The 25,971-nt window shown below is 36.7% G+C and overlaps 5 protein-coding genes across 6 annotated transcripts in view; 4 read left to right on the forward strand and 1 right to left on the reverse strand.

The window, feature by feature from the left end:
- Maf-s (MAF bZIP transcription factor K) overlaps positions 1-25,971 on the forward strand; it is a 475,183-nt gene that overhangs the window by 130,636 nt on the left and 318,576 nt on the right. The window lies entirely within an intron of this gene.
- Positions 6,865-9,481, forward strand: Srp68 (signal recognition particle 68). The gene is made up of 3 exons (XM_076896350.1): positions 6,865-7,036; positions 7,623-7,960; positions 8,020-9,481. The coding sequence occupies exons 1-3, from the start codon at positions 6,943-6,945 to the stop codon at positions 9,313-9,315; spliced, it is 1,728 nt and encodes a 575-aa protein (XP_076752465.1). The 5' UTR covers positions 6,865-6,942; the 3' UTR covers positions 9,316-9,481.
- On the forward strand, positions 9,858-12,296 carry R-l (rudimentary-like). 2 transcript variants are annotated; one of them, XM_076896230.1, is made up of 4 exons: positions 9,858-10,012; positions 10,129-10,319; positions 10,423-10,906; positions 10,983-12,296. In XM_076896230.1, the coding sequence occupies exons 2-4, from the start codon at positions 10,134-10,136 to the stop codon at positions 11,771-11,773; spliced, it is 1,461 nt and encodes a 486-aa protein (XP_076752345.1). In that variant the 5' UTR covers positions 9,858-10,012; positions 10,129-10,133; the 3' UTR covers positions 11,774-12,296. The 2 variants fall into 2 exon arrangements, with proteins under 2 accessions (XP_076752345.1, XP_076752346.1); XM_076896231.1 differs by having other exon boundaries at positions 9,861-10,012; positions 10,989-12,296.
- Positions 12,457-14,251, reverse strand: Nubp2 (NUBP iron-sulfur cluster assembly factor 2). The gene is made up of 5 exons (XM_076896232.1): positions 14,045-14,251; positions 13,890-13,978; positions 13,526-13,747; positions 12,738-12,891; positions 12,457-12,663 (listed from the first exon to the last, which is right to left on the reverse strand). Exons 1-5 carry the CDS (start codon positions 14,153-14,155, stop codon positions 12,457-12,459), a joined length of 783 nt encoding a protein of 260 aa, XP_076752347.1. The 5' UTR covers positions 14,156-14,251.
- Ttc26 (tetratricopeptide repeat domain 26) lies at positions 14,925-20,234 on the forward strand (the record flags this gene model as incomplete). Its single annotated transcript, XM_076896499.1, has 6 exons — positions 14,925-15,460; positions 16,086-16,335; positions 16,425-16,634; positions 17,385-17,691; positions 18,533-18,773; positions 20,123-20,234. Coding segments are annotated over 6 exons (1,656 nt in total), but the record flags the coding sequence as incomplete, so codon positions are not given.

Below are 25,971 nucleotides of genomic sequence, written 5' to 3' on the forward strand. Positions count from 1 at the left end.
CTCTATCCATTAACTTACATATAAATTGAACCATTCTAAAATCTAAGGCACAGATTTCTTCTCTTATACATTTAAATAACCTCTCTAAGACTTTTTCTACGAATTAAATTTTCCGTTCAGCGAACACAAATTGGTAATTTGTGGTAGCTTTAGATTACTTGTATCGTGCGCTTTAAGCGGTAATTTAATAGCACCCGAATATTTAGGACGATATAACAATATGGCATAATTAACTTTTTATAATAAATTTACTAATCTACCTTAATCTAAGTAGAGTGCGGAAATATAATTCTACGATTGAAACAATTGATATTTTTGACTGAATTAAACGCAATCCGTTTGGTTACATTGTACAATCCTTTTTTTTTTTTTTCTTTTATCGTGGGGAAATCCTCATGGATCCCCCGGAGCTGGGGAACTCCGGGGGTATGCCGGACTCTTACCGGCTAAAACCCCACGGTGACCGTCCTCGGCGCTGCTGGGAGGGGACGTCCTCCCCACCCCCCCGCGCCAAGGTCCCTTAAGGTGACTGAAAGGGGACCCTTCCCGGAGGGGAATGTGGTCGACGAGACACACTCCCCCGTCCAAAGAATGAGTGATGGCTGGGTCACACAGCCACCACTCCTGGGACCTACGCGTGCAATGCTCGATACGTTACCCCAAACGTACCGACCGCGCTCCCCGGACGACACCAATGCAAATACGCGAGGCACGACCACCAACAGTGGTCCACCCCGTACGGCTGTCGTCGTCGCCTCCAACCAGCCGTGATCCGGACAGACTGGGAGCCCAGGGTGCGTCAAACCCGATACCACGACCCAACAAATGCCAAGTCGTGGCCCCTGGGGCGACATTGCACAATCCTGTTTTAATTCTACTTTCATTCTGTTTATATATGGAAAGTTGAACCAACCGCAAACCAATACTGGTTCACCTTTTGAATGCTATACTGTCGTGGAGGTAGAACCATGGAAAAATTCGTCAGGAAAATCGTCTCAGAGTTACGCGATCGAACAAAACGGTACTTAAGTGTTTTATGTTTATCGTACGTCAATTGCTATTGAGTTAAGGCATTAAGGCGTTAAAGGTACGAATCTTTACAAAGTTTGATGCGAACTTTTCCAGCTTGTTAATTCGTCAATTACTTTTTTAATTTTCTGAGTCCATTTAAATTTTTCACCCAGTGAATGGTTTAAAAACTTATAGGTTGTTCTGCCTATTTCAAGTGCTTCATCATAATATTTTAATTTCTCTTCCACGTTATCTTTTGAATCGCCAATGCTAATATAATTCTTTATTATAAAATACATAATTATTGCAATTTGCCGTTTAATGCCAGATACATCAGAATGATTAAAGCCGAATATCTCTACTCCAATATTATAAGCAATAATACATATGTTAAGTGCACTTTGGTTATAATATAATGAATTTAGATAATCCTTTTCTTCCCAACAAAATTTACTAAGTTCTGAATATGTATTTGCAACAATTCGAACAATCTGAATAGTTTTCCTATGGTCCTTATCATAATGTTTTTTTGTACATGAATAAATTTCCTTATTAATGCTTAAAGCATCAATCCACTCATCTTTATCATTGTTGGACCAATAAGCAACCTCCTTTGCAATATTCAAAAGATCAAGATACTTATCAGAGTGAAGCAGCTTGGAAGAGTCCAACATTCTATTGTATATATCTAAATCTTTAATTTGATCATATTTTTCTTTCAAAGTCTGTATTATGTCAAATTTTCCATTTGTATTATCTAAGTCGAGTATGTAATTTGTAACTTCAATGAATAATCTTTCGTAAGCAGTTTTACTTTTATTTTGAGTGTATATTGTGGAATGTCCACTTGTGGATATACTCAACATGGATATTGTATGAGCTAACTCTCTGAGAATTAATAGATATCTTGTTTTATGACTTATAATAGTATCAGACTTTAATGTATCTTCCAATTTCTCTAAAATTTCTAATGCTTCATCAGAGTGCCCACTTCTATTTTTTATCTTGACAATTAATAGTTCCCTGTCTATAAAGCCTGGATAGTTCTTTTCTATTATCTCTACAAATTTTTCTTCTATCTGTTTCCCTTTCATTAATATTTGAAGCACTATACTACTTTCGTGTTCATAGCTTTTATAGCTATTAGACTCAAGTTTACTACGTACTTTCTGATTCATTATTTCCACAACACTCTTTATTAACTCTATAACATCATTATTGTACCGTGTACTGCCCTTGTACTCTTGCACTATTCTTGTACTCTTTCTTAGTAGCACATCAATGAATTTATCAAGATGTGTAAGATCTTCAAATATTAAATTTATATCTTTAACATTAATCTTCTTTTCAAAAACTTTATCATAAAATATTTCATAAAGCTCGAAATCTTCAAAATCTACATTCAATAGAATATTGAGATACTTATCATACTCTGTTCTATTTAACAAGTTATCGATCAGTTTTATTAGATTATTTCTGTTAATGATATTATTAGTTTTTTTCTCTTTTACACTAGTTTCAATCAGCTTCACAATATAAGGCGACAAGAATTCTACATCTATTAAATTACATATAGTTCCAAATGTCTTGTATTGCAGACATTTGTCAGTATGGTCTGCTGATTTACTGTTTTGTTTCATTAATGCTCCTGCTTTTATATCTTGCCATATTAATTCATTTAAAAATCTTTCACTACTGAATATCTCTTTTATATTAAATTCTATTTTATACTCATTGTATGCATCATAAAACGTTCTGATTATATTTCCAATAGTTTGTTTGAGGTCGATTTCCAAAGTTATGTTATCAACTTGTATACAGACATTATTGAAAGAGTCGACTTGATCAACTAGTCGCTTCATTTTTGGTTCTTCTTCTATTAGTTCTTGAAATTTAGATTTGAGATTATTACGTTCACTAAAAACAAGTACTTTACTGTCACTATTTTTGTTTAAAATAAACTCACTTAAATGAATAATGTTTATCTGCTTAAAATCGTTAAAATCATCGTTTATTACCTCGTTAATGCCATCTATAAACTTAAAAACATCTGCTACAACTTCTGACATTTTGTTATCAAAACCTTTACCCTCTTCTATGTAATATCTGCAGACCAAATCAAATTTACCTTCATCTATCTTGTAATTCTTTAGCTTCTTCATTAACTCTTGTTGTTCTTCTTTATAAGTGTCAGGGCAAAGTTCTTTAAACTTTCTTAACCTTATAAACTGTTCAAATAATTCTCTTCTTGCCTTATCGTCTAATTTCTTCATTGAATCCTCTTCTTGCCTTGTTCTATTGAAGTCCTCTTCTGTTCTTGCCTCGTTATCCATTGTCCTCATTGAATCCTCTTTTTGACTTGTTCTATTCAAATCCTCGATAATAGACATAAATTTAAAATACTCTTCTATGTATTCCTTCACATCACTGTTATTATTGTTTAGCGATTTATTTGGAAACACTGATTTCACAAACTTATAAACAATTAAATTTTTTGCTTCTTGTTCGGGTAAAACCTCGCCTGACACATTAAATTCACCTTGTAATTGCTCAAGGTCTGTACTAAGAGATTGTTCAATCTTCTCAGGGCCTACACCGAATGATTGAAATGTTTTATGTACACTCTCAGCAAAATAATATTCTAAAAGTTTACCTCTCAGGTTGATAATTGCCTCCTTAAACTCTTGTATACCAAATCGGTGAAATTCATGAACAAAATTATTTCTTAAATGCTTTAGTTGCTTTTCTACACAATTAGTGTTTGCTTCTTTGATTAAACCTTCATTTAAGTCTAGGCCAGGATAAATATTTACAATGAACTCAAACCATTGCTCTTGCCAATCTACGCCATCTTTATAAGCATTTAATATGAAATCTTTAAGTTGCATGTCAGTTACTGCATTATTTTCTACTACATTCTTTTTTTCATTGTCAGGAAATAATTTAAAAAAGTTAAATTTAAGCAAGTTTTCACTACGAGACTCATCGTCCTTTTGCATTAGACATTCCAAATATCGATTCAATTCAATAAAAAACTGATCTTTGCATTCTTTATTTTCCCCATTATAACAGTATTTAATAGCACGGATCACACCATCAAGTTTGATAATAGTGTTCGCTGATCTTTTTAATATTATGCTTCGCATTTTCCCAATATTATTTTTCATACTCTTATTATTACCATAAAAGAAGTTCATAACCTTTTCCTTATCCTCAGAATCATGAACAATTGAAAATGTTTCCAAAAATAAAATAAAAAAATTAACTTCTTCGTAAGGTGAATTGTTGTTGTTATTTAACAAAGCTTGTAAGCGTTTCTGAAGATTCAAAATTTTTCTTTTTGTTATTACTATCTCTTCAATAGGTTCTTCATTAGAAGCGCTTTGTTCTGTATTCCGCGAAGTTTTGGATTCAGATTTTCCTACTATTTCAAGAGATTTATTTATTATTTCTGTCCCAAGCAATAAAATAATATCTTCATTTTTCCGTTCAAGGGCAAGATCAAAAGGAGTTTCATTATCATTGTTTTCAATAGATATATCTGCTTTCTTTTCTAGAAGATATTCAACTATTCGTACATCCTCTACATAGATAGCATAATGCAGAGGTATATTACCATCAAACTTTCTACAATTAATGTCTATTGATAGTGTTTGTATAATCTTTTTTACCTCTTCGAAATTCTTTTCACTTATATTGTGTAGTAATTGTACTGTATTAATATTCTTCTTTATATTATCCATCTTTTATTCTGAAATAATAAAATAAAATTGATAATAGAATAAACAACAGAATGAGGGTATTGCAAATTTGCTGATGTTTGTAAAAGATGTATAGCATTAACAGAAGTTCGTTATTTATGTTGCTTATCAAATCATGCTTATCTAATCTTATCCTAAACCTTATTTTGATCTTAATTTAATTAAATAAACAATTTTAATTTAATTAAGTAAATACCCAATTTGAGTCGATGATTATTAAAAGAAACTTTGGTTTACAGTTTTTTAAATTCTTTGGTCAATTTTATCTTTTTATCTCAAACAAATATATTATATATAATCTTACCTTTGGTTTTTATTTAATAATCGGAATAAATTTTCCCTGTACTCGCAGTAGTAATTTATGTCATACAATTCGAAGTATTTCATAGATATTGAGAACTGTTACCTTATCTCCAACCGAAGGGAAAGTAAAATCATGCTACTGAATCATTATCAATTCTGCAGGGTTTTCCCCAAAGCCTGCGCAATCGCAATTCAAGTTCATGGTGAAAAAAAGCTTGACATACATATCCCAGACAACACGTAGGTGCCTCCAGGTTTCGTAACGCCACAGGGGTATCACCAGGACTACACGTATTGAAATGCACCAGAACAGTTGTTCCACTGCTGATATCGCCTGCCAATGCTGTTCATTCATGAATTTTTTCAGTAGAGATGTACGGTGACATTTTTCTATCCACGTTATAAACGAATATTTAAAATGACGAAACTAAACAGTTTATTTATTTTGATTCTAAAATAGATTAGCATGAAACAAAGATACAAGACTGTACTTGTTTTTATTATTTTTTGTAAACTAATTCGATTGATACAGCAATTGTTGGTTGCAAGTGAGAATGTAAAGCAACGTATGTAAATATAAATAATAAATACTACATTTTGTGCAATTTTAATAGGAAAAGAGCTTTTAAATCTCATCATATTATACATCATTTTTATATTTGCCGCTTTAGAGGTAAAAGAGAGAAAGGTACTATAAGAAAGAGTGAGACAGATGATGGTAACCCCACTTTAGAACCTCTGGCGCCATCTCTGTGAAAAGTGCTTAAACTAATCGCATTACTGGAATATACAATAATTTACAATAATACTACTGAAATATATAAGAAATTACAATACCTGCAATACTTGCAACCAAAAATCGCTGTATCAATCGAGTTAATGTATAAAAAAATAATAAAAACAATAAGTGTATGTAGTCTTATATCTTTGTTTCATGCTAATCTATTTTAGAATCAAAATAAGTAAATTGTTTAGTTTCATCATTTTGAATATTCGTTTATAACGTGGATGGAAAAATGTAGCTGTACGCCACTGCTGAAAAAATTTATGAATGAACGGCATTAGCTGCTGCATTTCACGCACACTACGCACACGCGTAGTCCTGGTGATACTCCTGTGACGTTACGGAACCTGCTTTTTAAAGTGTTATGTGATTTGCTGTGTTGTCTGGGTGTTAGCTATTTTTATTTTCCTAACAGAATTCGTAGCGTAGAATTCACACAGGCATTAGATGATTTCTAATCTGATTGGTCCGTATTTTACTTATGCATTTATAACTATTAAACCAGTGATTTGCAGGTATGCTTCGCTGCGGCTTTGAAAAATTATTTTCAAATATCTACGGCTATATGTTTATGGAAAATTATGGTTATTCATTCGATTTTGGTATTCTGAGTGGTACGTTCATTTTCCTGTACTCGTAACTGTTCAATTCAAATAGATAAGAATACAACTTAGATTATTTTCCATAGGAGATTTGTGTTAATTATTCAGTTCCAGCGCAGCTCATAAAGCGGAGCGCTTTTGCGTTCCATGGATACCAACTCGTACTCGTTTCGTCATAAAATTTCCCCCCCAAAAAATGTAACACGTCTAAGAGAATATAGCGGGATATTATCTATCATTGATATATATGATTTTACCATAAACAGTCTCAATGAAATTAATACTGAAAATATATTTTTAGGTTCTCGTTAAAATATCTTTGTTATTTATTACATTATTGGTTTAAGTTCGAAGTAATTACTGTGAAAGGCGTCCGCTGAAATGTAAACTACTACCAAATGTAACTATATAGAATTGTTTTGTGATTGTTGGATTCGTGGTTGAAACACTTGGTGAAAGTCGAATACGTGGTTAAGGTACGATGGTTGTCGAGGAAAAGAATAGCGAATCTTTGAAAGAGAATCAAGTAAATGATGACGTGCTATCGACGGAACAGAAGACGTATTCGCTGGAAAGTATCCTTTTCAAAAAGTTTCTCATACGCGAAGACAGTTTTGTTAATGCCATATGCCATTTCCTAACCTGTGCTTGTCATTTTGTGGTTTTGGCAATCGTTTACAATCACCATCGACTGAATTCGTCTCAAAAGAATAGTTCTACGTAACCTTCGGAACAAGAAAATCATCTTGTAAATTATTTCCAAATATCTACTGCTATATGGTTATTTACGTTTATGCCGTTATTGATATTGCTTGTCATGTTAACCGTTTGAATGCCAGACGGCGCGGTCACGCTCCTGTTCAATGCTTAAAAGTGCCAGCTACTCGATGAGAAGAGCCAAATTGACTGCGCGCTAGATTGATAAATAGAAAAACAGTGCCATCGCGTTGTTTGGGATATTGAGACGTAGAAATTGAAAAGTGCCATCATATTCCCTAGCCTTTTTAGACATAAAAATTGAAAGACGCTATCGCATTTCATTGGACTTTTCGATTTGATTTCTTCAAAAGTCCACGATACTCAAATGGTTAATAATAAATGAATATCTTTCCTTTTTATTTTTAAGAACTACGACTATATGATTACTTGACGGTTAAACAGTTTTAAAAACAATAAAAGAAGCGCAGCAACAACATGGGCTGAGACACGGTGATTACCAACGATACCGTGGTTATTGCTCAAGGAGGCTGAGACGTCTCAGGAAAGTTTTAAAAGTTCCGCAGGGAGACAAACGTCATTTCAAGCGAAGAGACATAACAGCTACGATGGTGACGGATGATAAATTTTTACAAATTCCATTAATAATGGCGGAGCGTGCTTGGAGCTATGCTATGCAGCTGCGTCAAGAGTCCAATACAGAGCCAAGGAAGAAATTCCACTTGATTTCCAGACTAAGAAAAGCTGCTACGTATTCTTTACAATTACAAGAATTAATAGAGGTAAACTAAGAGATTTCTGTGTAAATATAATCGGTTGTTAATATAAGTATCTTTTTCAGACTGTTAATTGCGATGCAAGAACAAAGCTGGAAGCTCAAGCATACGTGGCATGGATACATGGATCTTTGCACTTTGAATTGCAATTATGGAAGAACGCAATGGAGAATTTGAAAAAAGCTCAGGTGGTGTATGGAAAACTAGCTTCAGCGCTACCAGAATTGGAACAAGTTATGTATAATGCCCGCGTCGAGGAGCTTGCCCCGAGCCTTAGATATTGTGCCTATAACATCGGAGATACCACTGCCATAGACGACTTAATGCAAATGAGAGGACAACTAAGCGGAGAATTATTAGCTAGTTTAGATTCTCTGATAGCTCAGACGCGAGGAAAACAGGCAAACACTGAGGAAGTAACATGGCGTGGAAAATCGTGTGGCGTAGTACCACCGAGAGCGGCAGGTCTTCTAATTGCCGACTCTAGATTGAATCAGACCTTGGAGAAAGCGGCGACGAATCAAGCCAAGATTGATTTATTAGAAGCGCACCTTATAGATTGTAAAGATGCGATCTCGGCTGTACGAGATTTCTTTAAGACCGAATTAAAGAACAAAGACAACGACAAGCTATCTCCTTCGCAACATTTAATTACGTATTTGCAATATATCAGGTTGTCCCGTACTTTGGAAAGGAACCTAGCGTTGATCAAATTGGCTGAAGAGTCTGCGAAAGCAAAACCGCAGGATATTGTACGACTATACGAGGCGGCTCTTCACAATCTCGTTGAAATATCGCAGTTACAGGATGACGAGGAATTCACACGCGAGCAAGAAGCAAAAACGAAGGGCTACAGAGCATTCAGATGTTACTACATGGCGCAATCGTTAGCAAACTTACACCGATGGCGAGAGGCCATGGCTTTGTATCAAAGATCTGCACAGCACGTAAAGGACGCGTTAGAGTATGGTAAAGTGCTTCCGGAGTCGTTGATAGAAGCTCTTCGTAAGTTAGAGGTTTCCATAGAAGGTGCCAAATACGCGGCACATGCGCATAGCGTTTTAGAAGACGAACAAGAGGAAGAACCGGGTATAAACAAATACACGAAAACAAAGAAGCCTTTGTACGAGCGTTTACATGAGTACAGGGAGGACACTGCACTTCTTACGAAACAACCTAATGTTTATAAATTGCCACCATCTATGCAGCCTATTCCTTGTAAACCGCTCTTTTTCGATTTGGCTTTTAATATGATCGAATTTCCAGATTTGAGCGAAAAACTTGGCGATCAAGCTAAAAAAGCTGGCCAAGCTGGTCTCACAGGATTTGTTAAAGGCCTCTGGGGTTGGGGAAATAAATAGAATGAAATGAAATCAAACACGACAGTCGACCTTCGACATTGTCGTATATGGTACGGCAATGTATTTCTACGATATCCAATCCTCTCAACGAGTGTCATTGTCTTCACTTATAATAAAAAACAGCAATATTGAATAAAAGTAATAAGGAGGATATTGTTGATATGCATTCGATTTCTTATTTACATTAGCCCCGTATTTTGCAGAGTTTGATTTTTTAATCACATTTCCATTATTTCAAATGTTGTCATGTACGTGTGTTTTATCGAAATATTATTCATAACAATTCGAATTGGTATGAATAATATCAGACCTGCATACTCGGGATCCTGGGGTCGTAAAGCCCATACCGTGCCTGATAGATTCTCCGTCAGCTACGGCCCCTGAGAAACGAATAAAAGATACATTTATATTCTTTATCAGTACTTTAACCAAATTTGTTTTTTCTTTTTTTTGCATAATCAAAGCATTTTGTTTATTATGATTTGTAAAGATTACAATTTTTTGCTCATGTGGAAAGTTATGCTTAGCGCGCGAGAAGATCCGATCTCAAATAGAAAGATAGCGCAGTTTATCTGTTATCCGCAGATATATCAAAAAGAAAATTGGAGACGTACAGGAAACGAAACTGATATCAATCATTTTATATTAATCATAATTATTGCATACGTCTTCTATATTTAATCTTCCAATATATTTGGTAAAGATGAAGATTTCTTTAAATACAATATAAAAATCTGAATATTAGGTTAATACTTAACCTTAATCACTAAAAGTTGATGACCTATTTCATCGTTTTATTTCTTTTTTTTTCAGATTGTATGGTCCTACAAAAGACTAAAATAATGTTTCAAATTTCAAGCGCCATGAATACTGAATTGAAGGAATTGGCTATCGCGTTGTATGAAATAGATGCGTTGAAATTTGGGGAATTTGTAACCAAAGTTGGTCTCAAAACTCCAGTGTATTTCGATCTAAGAGTAATAATCTCGCATCCGAAACTAATGGTGTGTTCTGTTAAGAGATGTTTCTAATTACTTATCGATGAATATTCATACCAATTTTAGATTGGACACTCTGCGTAATACTCATTTTTTGTACTTTGAATAGGCTCGCTTGGCTAAAACATTGTGGAAGTTTGCAGAAGAATACTCGGATATAGCACAAATTTGTGGCGTTCCTTATACAGCTTTACCATTAGCAACGTTAATATCTGTCAACTCTAACATACCAATGTTGATCAAAAGGAAGGAAGCAAAGGCGTATGGCACCAAGAAATTGATAGAAGGCAATTTCAAGCGAGGAGACCGCTGCGTGATTATTGAAGATGTGGTCACAAGTGGTAGTAGCATTCTGGAAACAGTCCATACTCTTAGAAAGGAAGGTTTAAAAGTGACAGAGACTTTTGTGGTGGTTGACAGAGAGCAGGGCGGTAAAAAGAATATCGAGAATCATGGAATTCAGATGAGAAGTTTATACACGATCAACACACTTATGGCGTATCTCTTGGAATCCAATAAAATCACTCCAAAAATTGTAAAAGAAGTGACGGATTATTTACTAAAATACCAAGCACCTATTATCTCTGTTCAAGGTAAATAATATTTTTGCAAACAAATTGATTTTTTCACTGCGTTATGCTAGAATTGCTATTTTCTACTTCTGAAAAGTTTCAGACAAACGGTTGAGGACACCATTTCACGTTCGTGCCAGTAAGACAAAAAATGCGATTGCTTCTAAATTGTTTAATTTGATGGAGGCGAAACAATCGATAATATGCTTAGCAGCAGACTTGACTAAAGCTGACGCTATTTTAGAATTAGCCGATTTAACAGGACCGCACATTGTGATCCTCAAGACGCACATAGATATAGTAGAAGATTTCAACGACGATTTTATAAAACGACTGAAGGAATTGGCCAAAAAACACGACTTCTTATTGATGGAAGACAGGAAATTCGCAGATATTGGAAATACAGTATCGTTGCAATATCAGAAAGGCATTTATAAAATAGCAGAGTGGGCGGATCTCATCACGGTACATGCGATTGCTGGTCAAAGTATCGTGGACGGTTTGAAAAATGGTTTAAAAAATATAAGCGAGCCCCGTGGCCTTTTCATATTAGCAGAGATGTCTTCTAAAGGAGCTTTGACGACAGGTGAATACACGCAGAGCGCTGTATCTATCGCGCAAAGCTCGGATATGGTGTGCGGTGTTGTTTGCCAGTCAAATATCTTCTCGAATTTGGGACTTATTCAGTTGACACCCGGAGTAAAATTATCGAAAAGTTCTGATGATTTGGGTCAACAGTACAATACCCCAGAGTCTGTTGTAAATTCCGGTGCTGATTCAGCCGTGGTTGGTAGAGGTATTACCGAAGCGCAAGATAAATTGGCTGCCACGTTGGAGTACAAGAAGGAACTTTGGACAGCTTACCTGAAACGAGTATCGACCCAGTGATTTCATTTATTATTTTGTACCAATTGATTAATAACGGATAATAAAGAGATCAAATTAGGAGGAAAATATATATATTTTTTTTTATTTTTGAATATGTATACAACAATTAAAAATTGTAAATAATTAAGTAACATCACATTTTGAAAAGATTTGTAAATAGATCGATGCATAAATTTACAATGATTTCGATGTATATATATTATACAATTCTATTCACATTATTGTACAAAAATTTTAAAGTGTACCTACGTGTTCTTATTAATGCTGATACGGACAATACACATGTACTTGTGTATTGGTCATAATGTGTAAAAAATGTCGACACTTTGCACCTCCTGCGAATCGCAGCATATAAAAATCGTTGTATGTATTTATAGAAGTACACTCTACTTCTTTTGTATAAAATGCAATTAGATGAACCCCTTACTATTCTACGTATCATTTGTATACAACACAAATATTTTACAACATTATATGCCTATTACGATGTCATGAAGAACAAATATATTTTTAATAAACCTTTGCTTGTTTTTGCTCCTTTGAAATTAATTTATCTTATTCAATTTCGTTGTAAAATAATAAAGAAATGCGTTTTGTTTAAAATTAACTAAAGTGAATATTAAGATCACGTGCAAGTACTGTATATCACTGTAAATGTAGATACGAGATCAAACTTGTTATTCTCATGCTTCCTTGCTTTGGGTGAGCTCTTCGACTAGTTTTCGAAACACTTGTGCTACTTGACTGTCAGGTAAAGTTACCAGAACACTCTGACCAGTTTCTGCCAATTTTCCAACTTGTGGATCTATAGGCACTTTCGCCAGGAATGGCACGTTCACCATTTTCGAAAGAGCTATTCCTCCGCCCGCCGAAAATATATTCGTGCATTCCTACAATTAATATTTTCTTCTATCAAAATGGTAGAAATTTTATTTTGCGAATAAAGTGAATATATTACACCAACCGAACACGAAGGACAGACAAAGCCGCTCATATTTTCGATAATACCAAATATATGAATTCCAGTTTTTCTGCAAAATGTTACCTCTCGTAACACATCATCTATTGCAACTGCTTGCGGAGTAGTTACTATAAGTGCACCGTCACATTTTACATTTCTGAAAAAAAAAAGAAAACAGGAAATATATTAACACATCATGGTCCATCCATTCGTTCAATAAGTGTACGTCACAATATCTTTGAAAAAGGGCAGACAAAATGATACAAGTCATGATATTTTAAGAGTACATAGTCTTTATCAGTGTATATTTGTTTTGAGATCCTTATAATTCTATCATTGAGGAATATGGATATTTTTTTAAATAAGTAGTAAGCAAAAAAGCTTTATCACAGCACTTGCCTCAAAATTTCAAAATAAAACTTTTGAAAAACGAGAACAGGAATAGCTGAAGCAAAGTAATTTTTACATTTTATATAACAAGTAGATTTAAAATGGTAGTGGGCTATGATGTGTTTATTTTGGCACAGTATTATATATCATAATACAGTCTCATTTACTATACATTCAAGCAGGCTGTGAGCTTATCAATCTCATGGTCGATTGCTTATCTAACTAGAAATGTGACTGGTTCGAACGTCACATGATTGTTAATCATAGTCACATGTGGAGGACCAAAAGCATAAGACATTAGTAGTATAATAGATCTATCGATTTTGTTTTATAATATATTATATTGAATACAACAAACGTGTCAGTAATTATGAAAAGAATAGAATAAATGTTAATTTCACCTCAAGTTTTCCATCACCGTGATATGTTCGTCCGAAGTTCCTGGTGGTGTGTCAATGATTAAGTAATCGATATCTTGCCAGACGACATCGGTTAAGAATTGTTTAACCATTCCGGTTTTCTTCGGACCTCTCCAGACGACACTGTCGTCTGGATTTTTCAACAAAAACCCTATCGACATGACTGCCAATTTCTGTTCCTTATCCGCGAACACTGGCACCCACCTGGGGACGATAAAACAATAATAACACAAGCAAATAATTGTATCCTACAAAGTTTAACATGGTGACAAAAATATAGAAACGTCTCTTGTAAAAATTCTAATGCACACTGTTCGTAGCGATATAGAGGAATTATTCCACAAACCCGTCAGAAGATTGATGAACATCTTTGCCCTCTAAATTTAACAGATGAGGCACGCTAGGCCCGCAAAGGTCGACGTCCAGCAAGCCAACCTGTGCAGCAGTTTTTTGACGTGTAAGCAATCTAACCTAAAAATAATCGAAACCGTCGAAACTTACTCGAAAACCGGATTCCTTGAGTGCGAGCGCTAACTGGGTGCTGACTGTCGATTTTCCAACACCACCTTTGCCGGAGAGCACTAATAGAACGTGTTTGACACCTTCCAACATTACGGAGAGAAATGCGTAAACACCACCGGCGATGTAACCTCTACGACGGTCGGTCGCGTTCTGATTGTTGTTTTCAATCGACTCTCAGCTGAAGTATTTTTATTGCGTAAAATTTCTCGATCGTCAACTGTTTTCGATCCAAATTTCTGTCTAATTTACGTATGCGGATACATGCAAGCTTTTCTATTTGCTCCAATTTTTTACGTCTAAAACATTCGTCCCGGAAATTTTCTTATTTTTATATTTTAATGGCAATGCAAATACCTCGCAGTGCAAAATTAAAATGCTTTGAAAAATGTTTGTCTTGGGGATAAAAAAAATATGTTATTCAATTTTGAGTAAAGCTGTTTAAATTCAATCGCTATTAAAGCGACATCTGCAGATAGCAATACGAGGAAACTGAATTTAAACTTTCTAAATATGCTATTAATTTATCAGTCTAAAAATTTTATCGTTTAATTAACCTGTCGTTTTCTCAACAAATTAATGTCTATGTTACTCGAATATAATATAATATAATACGATAATAATTCGCCTTTATGACCATTTGATAATCGATACGTTCACGTAACTATTAGCAACGGTGACTGAAAATGGTAAACATAACATTGTGCATCGTACTCTTTCCGTTTTCTTTAATCTAAATAACTCGTAAGGTGTTTCAAAAATCATTTACATCTACATTCGATCTCCCACGCGATTCATATTTCTTTCATTTCGCTTCTCTTTCCGATTTACGATACTCTCGCGTGTTTAAACGTAAAATTTGCAACAGATACTATCAAGAGCGAAGCCAGCCTCATCCGAAGGCGTGAAGAAGTCCGCGTCCGTGGATAAAAAGATTCCAAAGTTAGAAGAGTTCTTGGAGAAGCGCGATTATACAGGCGCTTTGACGCTTTTGGAGTTTAATAATGCTACCGAGAGTACTTTAAACTCTGAGTTATGGATGGGATATTGTGCCTTCCACCTTGGCGATTACAGACGCGCAGCAACTATTTACGAAAATTTAAGAAAGAAGGAGCAGACGTCGGTCGATCTGTCAACGAACTTGGCTTGCTGTTATTTCTATCTTGGGATGTACCCTGAGTCGCAGAAGATCCTGGAAGATGCGCCCCATAGTAAATTGAAGAACAGACTCCTGTTTCACTTGGCCCATAAAATGGGGAACGAAGCAAGGTTGATGGAGTACCATCGCATGCTGGAGGATGTAATCGAAGATCAACTGAGCCTAGCCTCCATTCATTATCTCAGAGCTCATTACCAAGAGGCTATCGATGTTTACAAAAAGATTCTGCTGGAGAACAGGTTGTTATCGAAATGATTTTCTGCCCGTTTCTTTTCATCGAAGTAAATGTTCGCTCGAGAGTGTATCGAAAAGTGTAGAGCAGGTGTTTTAGAGATTTCTGTTTTTACATTAATCCTTCGTATTCCTTTATCGAGCGTGACTCGACGTCAGTAAATAAAAAAAGAAGAACAAATATAAATTATAACAGAGTTTCAGTGGTATATTTGATATAATTAGTAAAGGAAATTGCGTACAAGTAGCAGTCGAGGAACTGTTCCTTAAATTTCAAATAAAGCATTTAAAATAGTAGGGAGTTGTTAGCTACAAAATTGCATAATGTTTACACTTGGGAGGAAATAGTAAATCTAATTCGAGCGAATATTTCCTTAGAATAACAGGTCGAACTTTGGTATTTTAAAGGAAGATATCTTCTCTTCAGGGACTTTGACAGTGATTCGAGTAGCGTTGATAGCGTAGACGATAAATCCTTGGATATCTATTTGATAAGGGAATTAAAAAGTTCCAGGTATCCGCTTCCTTCCTTGTTCTTCCCTTCGTTATCCTAAAATTCTCTTAAAATGTAAATAATTCTCGAAGTTCACCGTTCACGTTTTGCAGAAATATTTTATTGTGTATTTCTCGCAGAGATTATTTCGCATTGAACGTGTACGTTGCGTTGTGCTACTACAAGCTGGATTATTACGACGTGGCTCAAGAAGTTCTCCAGGTTTACTTGCAAAAGTATCCCGACAGCGCCATCGCCACAAATCTGAGGGCGTGCAATCATTTCCGTTTGTACAACGGCACCGCCGCGCAAAATGAGATGAAACAATTGGTAGAAAAGACGTCGAGTTCTTTCAGCTTCAGCCACGATCTGATACGCCACAATACGGTCGTACGTGGACTTTTTTGTAAACTGTGCTTGTGTTTAAACGAACGGATGATGGCGAGAAAATGTTCGAAAATTTGTTTCGTTTTCCTCAGGTGTTTAAGGGTGGCGAGGGAGCGTTACAAATTTTGCCCAATCTAGTCGATGTGATACCAGAGGCCAGGCTCAATTTGGTGATTTATTATTTGAAGCAAGACGACGTGCGAGAGGCGTTTGAGTTGATCAAAGATCTTGAACCAGCCGTCCCGCAGGAGTATATTTTAAAAGGAATAGTGAACGCAGTGATGGGCCAGGAGACAAATTCGGTAAGCTCGAAGAGAACTGATTGCAGTTCAGTATGCAACGTACAGTATTGGCATTTTCAAATCCATTTTTTTGCAAATCAAATTTACGGAATTTTGTGTTGTTGCTCTTGAAACGTTCAAGATTTCTACAAAATTTGCAAATAGAATGCTTCTTTTCGTTTATCGATCCTGTTCAATCTTTATTGTAAAATGCAATGTGTATTAAATATTAAAATATATTGCAATTTTTAAAAATTATATAGTATTACAACTTTTACTTATTTATGTAGTTTACATTTGGTTTTTTTCTTTTTTTTTTTTTAAGAAGATATTTAAGTAGCAGCACTTGATTTGCAAAAGAATAAAGATTCGCAAAAGCACGAATTTGATTTAAAAAAAGAGTGAATTTAAAGCCCCAATATTTTAACACATTCGACCACTAAATTATTGAAGAATTTTCAGTGCCAACGTACATAGAACAAAAAGAGAATTAATTTCGTACCTTACTTTGCATTTCACATCGACATACGTCGGGTGAAACGGAAGTGTTCATTTTACGAGGCGAAATAAGACGAAGGTAAAGAGCACCAGGAACGCATTTCTGAAAATCCTCGAAGCAAATACCAGTGTGGTAATAATAAAGAATTATCCACGTAACCGTGTTCTTGTCATTAATTTTTGTCTTATTTTAGCGTCTAAGTCGTCCGTTTCGTTTCGGTTGATCTTTAGCTGTTCCGACTTCAAAAATTGAATCAATGGAATTAATTTCAGCGCGACAATATGAAGACTGCGCAGCAATACTTCCAATTAGTGGGTTCGTCTGCGTCCGAATGCGATACAATACCTGGCAGACAATGCATGGCCTCCTGTTTCTTCCTTTACCGGCAATTCGAGGAAGTCCTAGTTTACCTGAACTCGATCAAAACCTATTTCTCCAACGAGGACAACTTTAACTTCGACTACGCCCAGGCGCAGGCTGCAGCCGGCTATTTCAAGGAGGCGGAGGAGGCGTTCTTGAACATACGAAATGAAAAATACAAGAACGATTACGTTTACGCCAGCCTTTTGGCGCATTGCTGTAAGTGATCACGCTGCAACAATTAATTCTCAAACATCATACGCTTGAACAAAAAATGATGACGTAAGGGGAAATGTAACCGTGCTATTTGTTCACTTTTTTCAGTTCGCGTTTTCAAAGTTACTCGGAAGCATCGATATTTTTTTCAAATAGAAACCTATAATTCTTTCATATCATAGATTTTGACTCTTTAGCAGAAAAGAAGAGACTTTCGTATTTTTCATTTCATTCGTCAGGACCATCATCGATAAAAACAATTTTTTATTTTATCCAATTTCCTGTAAATATGAAAAATAAATGACACAATGATACTTCCTCCGTGAAATCGTGATACTTCAACGTTTAACATTTTTCAAGATATTTAAGTGCGAAATTTTTATTATCGCACGAACATTGGATGGTTACTAGCGGCGATATAAGAACATTTTCATGTTATCGCGCTGGAAGCAATTGCGTCGACTCGATCACTATATTCAAAATACGAAAGGCTATGCACGATATTTTATCAAAAGAACTGTTTTCAGTGAGGCTGTTTCCGATGCCTAGTCTCCCTCTCGCTTCGCTATACTTCGAACATCTAAAGATGAAATGTTGCTTGATAAATATCTTTAACTCTTTTGGTGGAAATGACTGGTATATTTTAATGTTTGAAAACCACCACCATCCATCAATTTCTTCTAACTTATAAAAATAGAAATTAGAATATTTTAGTTTCATTTCGCGATAACTCGATGCATAGGGTTGCGCTAAATTTAATTGTCTCCATACGTACGATCTCGCGAAGTTTAATCGTAAGACAAGGGGTTAAATCGGTTCATTAGAATTTTCTACTCTGATCTAGACATAATGAACAAAAAGCCTCAGTTGGCCTGGGACTTGTACTTAAAAATGGACACGTCCACGGAATCGTTCAACTTGCTCCAACTGATCGCGAACGATTGCTACAAAGTTGGGGAATTTTGGTACGCGGCGAAGGCGTTCGACATGTTGGAACGAATGGATCCGAGTCCAGAAAATTGGGAAGGGAAACGTGGCGCCTGTTGCGGTACGTTTCAATACATCGTGGCTGAGAGGCAACCGAAGTAAGTTCCCTTCTTTCTCACTTAATTGCTATTTTCTAATACTTCGTTTAATACCTTCATCTGCGATATATCTTTGCGAGATACATTTTCTGTACACACGACTGCGTGCAGCAGTTTTTCTCAAACTATGTTCCGCTGAACAGTCACTACGTACTTCGCGATAAATTATGAAACTGTGGTTAGAAAACAACAAAACGAGTTATCTGCTATTATGCGTTTAACAAATTTACTCTAATGTTCCTTAAATTAACGATAAAAATCTAAGTGCACTTTGTATAAGAGTTGAATTAAGTAGTATATACTTAAAACACACGTGCTATATTCTGTGCTATAGAAGACGTATATTGAAATAAAAATAAAATTAATGTACTGTAGAAAAGTTAATACGTTGAATGCCACGCTAATTTTATATGAATTGTCTGTGGCGCAATTTTCTATTCTGCAATATGCGTGCGCGATAGGCATATATTTTATGCGTAAATAATTATTTTTATATATTTTATACTGCACTAATTTCTTCGCACCGTTATAGTAACGATGATAGTGGAACGGTGCTCCAACATCCGTCACTAAAAGGCCTGCAACCTCTAGATACACGATACAGTTTTCCGAAAGCACTCGTCTTCTTCTCTGCTTTTTATATAATAGACCTTCCGACCTGTTTCTAACATCTGCCTCGATTAAAACCGCGACTTCGCCATTTTGGTACCGCTATTGATGAGCTCATTAGCAGGCGCTTCATTAGTTATGACAAATTTTTAAGTATTCACATTTATTCTAATTATGTATTTCTACTAATATTACGTAGTAGTGGCATCCATTGTGCTACCGCTAAATAGAGTGCCAGTCACCGGTGGCCTCCATGGCATTCAACGTGTTAATCCATTGTAAGAAGTTGTAAAGAAGATTACAAGAGGATTACTGGTTGAGAAATTCGCATATATACATATATAATTGATCGTGTGCATAATCCTATTTCGCAGAAATTGTCGAGTGCTTAGATTAGCACATTAACAGTAAATTAACAGCAAGAGTCTTTAAAGAATCGTATCTTACAATTTGCAACGCGTACCAAAATTGAATGAATGCGCTTCTAAAACGCTTTACTATTTATTGGTTGTTCTTACCACGAGAGTTCGGAGGGTAATGCCTTCTTAGGTCGTTCGTATTAGCCTCGAGGACACCCCCAAAGCCATAGCCCATCCGTATGTTTAGGCAAGTCCCCAGAGAGGGGCGATGCAGTGAAAAAATTCACATTGCCCTCTTTGGTTGCTCATATACTCTGCTACTCGATATACCTCTTATAATATATCTTTTGTTTTAAGTGATTATTTAATTTCTGCTTTTAGGGAACTATTACCTGAGATCATACAGCTTCTGAAGAACACCTCGAACTCGCAAGTGGAACAAATTATTCGTGTGATGCGAAAGTGGGGTAAGGATAACAGGATCAATTGCTGATTGATAAGGAATCGAATGTCGTCTAACAGCAAACTGTTAATGAACGCGGTTTGTGTATGTGTAAATTATGTATAAGAACGATAATAAAAATATGAACGAATTCAAATGCTTATACATCGTGGAAGAGATTAAAGCGAAAGATGGATCCCGGACCGTTGATCATTTAATATAAAATAGATATATTTAAACTGCGATACACTCATTTTATAATAATAATATAATAATAATATTAATAATCATCGTAATAGCAATAATAATTAATTTTAACAAACACAATCGGTGAATCGTAAAAACACCATAGTCGGTGGCTCACACCACATTCGCATACTTGCACATCTCCGATCAAAGATTCGGCATTCTTCGATGCGAGACATAACTTTTGGAAAGTCACGGGGCCAATCGAGTATTCGTGTGTTCCGCTTTTCGTTCCCCGCGCGATTTCTCAAAAGCAATCTCGATGGAATGGCTGCTGAAGTTCAGCGAGAGAGAAAAGAAAAAAAAAACAAAGGAAAAAAAAAGAAAGACGAGGGAGAACACCCACGACTCGAACGTGACGAGTGTTCCGAAGATTGAGCAGACAAGAGAGAAAGAAAAGTATAATTACCATTACATCTCGAAATCATTACAAACTCTAGCGTTACCCATCGCTGGTCAATGCTTTCGAGCGTCGGTGAGGTCGTTTTCAAGGTTAACTATGATAAGTTTCTCAGTGAAAAAATGATCTTTGTCAAACAAGTTTGTTCTACGAGATTTCCTTAATCCTTTGCACTTGAAAAAAAAGTAACAGTTTTTTCCTTAACAGTTACATACTTTCCTTAACAGATTTCATTTGTAATTTGTTATGAACTGAAAATTATGTGCATTGGGCTAATTTGCAAAGGGTTAAACACTTGTCAACAGGAAAGGACCGCATTTGACACTAGATTTATCTTATGGAACTTCCACGCGTCTATACTAACGTAGACAAAAATGATGTCTGATTCGGAGCAACATTCAATATAAATCTGTTATCTTGAGAGTTTATGAATTTTTTGCTTACTAATTAGAAAAGTTTGACTTAATCTTTCAGAATTAGTCGACAATTTTTACACTGGAATACTATAACGAATTACAGACATTGTTCAGCGATTATTGACGACGGGACACTATTCTCATTTTCAGTTAAATTACATAACAAACAATATTCTATTTTTTTAAGGACGATGCGTATGTCCAAGTTGAATTCATGCTTGTCTGTTTCTCGCTCGAAGACGACCGAATAATCGTGATAATCGCTTAATTTGTCGAGAGCCTGGACTAGCGGCGGGCAAACGAACAGCGAGAGCCTCAGAAAAGTGTCCGCTGTTTCGTTGGGAGCACGATAAAAATGGTGTCGTTTCTCCCCAACGATCGAACGTGCGACCCTCGTGTCTTACAATTTGAATCGACGCGTTTCTGAACGTAGAGAAGGAGTGCCCGGTATCAAATCGTCGCTACGTATCCCTATATAAAAATAGCACCAGAAAAATGGTATTCTTTCCTCTATTTTTGCCTTTCCTTTTCTTTTTTCTTTTTTTCGCGGCGCCTTTCGAACGGCGACGGCAATTTTTCTCGTCCGCGAACGTCCACGCGCTGGCACTCGTTCTCTGGCTGGTCCTCGTGCGATTTACTCGTCCACGAGACACGGCTGATACAGTCGACCGGATAAAATAGCATCGCGAGTCCGTGCAGCGATTCGATCGCTACAAATCCCCATTTCTCTCCTCCTTTCCTCTTTCGCTCGGACAAAGAGAACGTCGCGGTTCTCCTCGGTTCTCATACACACAACGATATCTGCATTTCCCCCGATATTACGCTAAAATAGCTTAAAGTAGCTTACTTTCCACTATTCTATATGTGTACGTGAATACAGTAATGATAGAGCGGGAAATCGTGGTTCTCCAATCGCCAGCTTCCTTCGCCCGCCTCAGTTCTCCATCTTCCATCCTTGAATCTTTATCTTCGTTTAAAACAGTCACTCAAAGATACGGTTTCCCTTTCGCGCGATCCTCACTTACTCTCCCTCCCTCTCTCTCTCTCTCTCTTTCTCTCTTTTTCTTCATCGTTATCCTTTTAAAATGCGTCTGAGATGTGATTCGATGCTCCCACATTCTTACGTTTCCACACAATGTCCTTCTTATCGTGTTATTTTTTTTTTACGCTTTTTTTTTTAATTTTTTTGTTCGTTCTTTTGGTAGTCCGCTGATATTCGATCGAAGGATCGTAAGACGGGCGGCGCACGATCTACCGTACAGTGTTAACGTTAAAACTCGCTGCTTGAAACGGCGATGACTACGCGAAACATGATCTCTACGAAGAATGCAACATCCTTGTGTTGAGGTACAGCGATTCACTGGATCTCTGCTGAGAGACCGCTCGATAAGAGAACACTTAGAAACGTCGTCGAGTTAGACCTATGAATCGGAAAGGTTCGAACGTCGAATGGTACGAGAGTGATTGTACGTGTCTCTCGTACCGATCGGCGTTTTAATTCTTAAAATTGTCTAAATCGAAACAACCTTGAAACGGTCAATGCTCTGTCAATCCTCTGCCAGTGTACAGAGCAAGTTGGTACAATATCGACACTTTAAATTCACCCTTTTGTAAAGCAAATTCATCCTTTTGCGATTCAGATTCATCTTGTTGCGGATCAACTTCACCCTTTTTCGGATCGAGTACTTCTACTTGAATATTTTATTTAAAAAAACAACAAATGCAAACCAGGAAGTAAGAAATTAAAAATTTCGTTTAAAAAGGTACAGATATCTATTTAAAAGTAATTACCAATTCATTAAAGTCAGTATATATTACGCAATTCATAATTACATTACTAACAGTATGTATGTATGAAAATTATGTACAAATATAATTTATATATCTTAGCTTAGTGCGTACATACGTAATGATTCTACTGTAGCAGTTGGTGGTGACTCGAAAAGTTGGGGGTAATTGGATTCTTCAAAAGATCAATTATCAGTATTTACGTTTTCTTGTTGATATTTGTACATAGTTTTCATACATAAATACTACATACATTAATTATGTAATTATGAATTTCGTGTAATATGCACTGACCTTAATGAATTCGTATTTACTTTTAAATACATATTTGTAGCTTCTTGAATGAGATTTTGGATACGTTACTACCTAGTTTACACTTAGAGTTTTTCTGAAATAAAATATTTAAGCAGAAAGAGTGAATTTGATTTGCAAAAGAGCAAATTTGATTTGAAAAAGGGTGAAGCTGATCCGCGAATGGCTGATTTAAAGTGCGAATATTGTATTTTAAAAACTAGATGCACTTATGTCTCTCGACGAAACACACTTAGCGGGCTGCGAAGAGCCATTTTATTTCTAAACGTGCTACAGATTTCAAGACTTTCATTTTGGGGGGGGGGGGGGGGGGGGACGCCATCGCCCCTCTAAGTAGCCTCTAACTTACGTAGAACGATTCTATCTAAAACGAAAGTACTTCCTCGTCGATTCAACGACGATTAACCCTTTCAGCCTGAAATATGTTTGAAGGATTTACTCTCAAGCGAATCATTTATTTAAAATCGCGCAACCTCAAAAATACCCCAACTTTAAACGAACGAATTATTTTAATATAATCTTTACCCTCCTAAAGTTAAACATTCTTTTATTCGAACAAAAATCTTGACATTCTCATTTCGATAAAACATTTCCTCGGTACCATCCGAAAGAAACAATTTGTTCGGGTCAAGTAAAATTCAATTTCAAAGTATTTTTACCGAACGCGCGCGCACGTTCGATTACCCTCGATGAATTAAAATGCAGCGTCACGCGCGCGCTGTGTTCAGCTTGAAAGGGTTTACCCGTGTTTCCTTTCATCGGTTACACCTCGAAGTACCGTGCGGATGTTGCATCTGGATATCGCGAATTTTGCGCGTCGCGCGGACGCAGCTGTGATCCTCTGTTGCGTCCACGCGACGCGCGTCCCTCTAACAGTTTACGATCTGGTAAATTACACGGTAAAGTTAATTAGTAGTAAGAAAAAATGTCTACTTAAAGAACCATGTACATAGAGTATTTTCATTTTCTTTTTTTTTTTCTTTTTCTTCTTCATCTCTGTCACGACGATCCTGCGACGAAACGACAGTCCATTTCCAGCAGGATCGATCGTGGATCGTAAAGTTCGAGTCAGCGTCGCGCGTACGTTCGAGCTTCGCGGTCCACGTTGAAGGGCATCGTTTGGCATTTGAATATGGCGTTGTTCGCCGCTCGACACGGCGAGGTGGCCCATCGGATCGTGGCCTTCGTCCGCGTTTCGACGATCCTCGTCGAGCGCGTGTCTTCCGTTTCGGATGCATCGCGCGATCGATGCGCACTCGCGGCACCCTGGCTGCTGCTTCATCATGAATAAATCGGTGAACGCGACTCGTTCAAAATGGCAGTGTTGTTTAAAGGTAACGAAGAGCTTGAAGAACGAATCTTTAAACAGCAAACCGTTCAAGCTGCATGACAAAACATCGCTGGTGTGCTCGTTCGACGACTCAGTAACCCTTTGTCGCATAGACGATCTTTGAACGTTTCGAAGTTTTTAACCATAATAATACGGGGTCTGCTCGGAAAGTTTTGGAGGCGTTCGTACGTCGCAATGGATATGATGTACAATCCTGAGATTTGGATGGGCGAAAGGTCACTTATTTTACTAGAAACTAACTAAATTTCGTTTGGCTAGGTTTCTTTATGGCTGAGTCACGGGTGAATTATTGTTTATTAATGTTAACAGTAAATACGTAGGAGTCTCTTCTTGTTCTTATATACCTTCGAAATCTTTTCTGTGCAACGAATCTCAGTTCCTTGAAAAATTTCATAAGGAGACGTCGCGCGTGCAAAACGACCGACAGCTTAGTCATTAAGAGACATAGCCAAACGAGACTCGGTCGATCTCTAGCAACAGGACTAACGTAGCATCCCCTCGAATCTCAAATTCCCACGTCATTTCTATCATCGTTTATCCGAACAATGGCTCCAAACTCTGACACATACATTTATAATTATGTAAAGAGAGACTTTTTGTGCTTATCAAACGAACAAAGAGAAAATACTGGTCAATGTGCGCGCGTATCGATCGCGCTTCGGCTTCCCTGGCGACGCGACGGCTCGTCGGCGTCCTCGCGTGATTCGTCATTGTCGATTCCAGTTGAATTCTGTGCACTCGGGTTTCCTCGTTTCCTCGGTAGGCAGTTCACGTAAAAGACAGTGAAAATTCATAAGACACAAGCGGCTGAATGTTATATGTACACGTTCGTTAACCTTCGCAAGCAACAAAGATTGGTTCCCCTTTGTAATTGGCGCTCGACGAAAGAGAAGCGTACGCCAGCGGGTCAATAAGGGAGGCACGACGATCGACTTTCGCGTTTCAACGCTCTAACTAATGCAGACGATGATTACAATCCTGCGTGGTCTGTATTAGGAACTTAAACGTGAACAGGGGGGAGGGAAGGGGAGGGGAGGGGAGGGGGGAGGATTTTCAACCAAGAGTTTCACGGAAAGGACATCCTCGCGAAAGTTGCTTCTGAAGCGACTGGAACGATCGACGCGTCCTCGAGAACTCGGTCAGTCCGAACCTTACAGCTAAATAACGCACGCGAATCTCGAGGACAGGTCGAATAGCGACGACATAGAAAACGAGAGATTTCGGTCGCGATGGCATTCGATGGAAGAAAACATTAAACGTGAAACGAGACATCAG

Source organism: Xylocopa sonorina, chromosome 6 (assembly GCF_050948175.1).
Source record: "Xylocopa sonorina isolate GNS202 chromosome 6, iyXylSono1_principal, whole genome shotgun sequence".
NCBI lineage: Eukaryota > Metazoa > Arthropoda > Insecta > Hymenoptera > Apidae > Xylocopa > Xylocopa sonorina.

Coding starts and splice junctions, on each gene's coding strand:
- R-l (XM_076896230.1), top strand. CDS start 10,134: ATGGTCCTACAAAAGACTAAAATAATGTTTCAAATTTCAAGCGCCATG. Junction 10,320..10,422: donor TCTCGCATCCGAAACTAATG/GTGTGTTCTGTT, acceptor TACTTTGAATAG/GCTCGCTTGGCTAAAACATT. Junction 10,907..10,982: donor ACCTATTATCTCTGTTCAAG/GTAAATAATATT, acceptor ACTTCTGAAAAG/TTTCAGACAAACGGTTGAGG.
- Nubp2 (XM_076896232.1), bottom strand. CDS start 14,155: ATGTTGGAAGGTGTCAAACACGTTCTATTAGTGCTCTCCGGCAAAGGT. Junction 13,979..14,044: donor TCAAGGAATCCGGTTTTCGA/GTAAGTTTCGAC, acceptor ACTGCTGCACAG/GTTGGCTTGCTGGACGTCGA. Junction 12,664..12,737: donor TTGTCTGTCCTTCGTGTTCG/GTTGGTGTAATA, acceptor TATTAATTGTAG/GAATGCACGAATATATTTTC.
- Srp68 (XM_076896350.1), top strand. CDS start 6,943: ATGGTTGTCGAGGAAAAGAATAGCGAATCTTTGAAAGAGAATCAAGTA. Junction 7,037..7,622: donor GAAGACGTATTCGCTGGAAA/GTATCCTTTTCA, acceptor ACGGTTAAACAG/TTTTAAAAACAATAAAAGAA. Junction 7,961..8,019: donor AATTACAAGAATTAATAGAG/GTAAACTAAGAG, acceptor TATCTTTTTCAG/ACTGTTAATTGCGATGCAAG.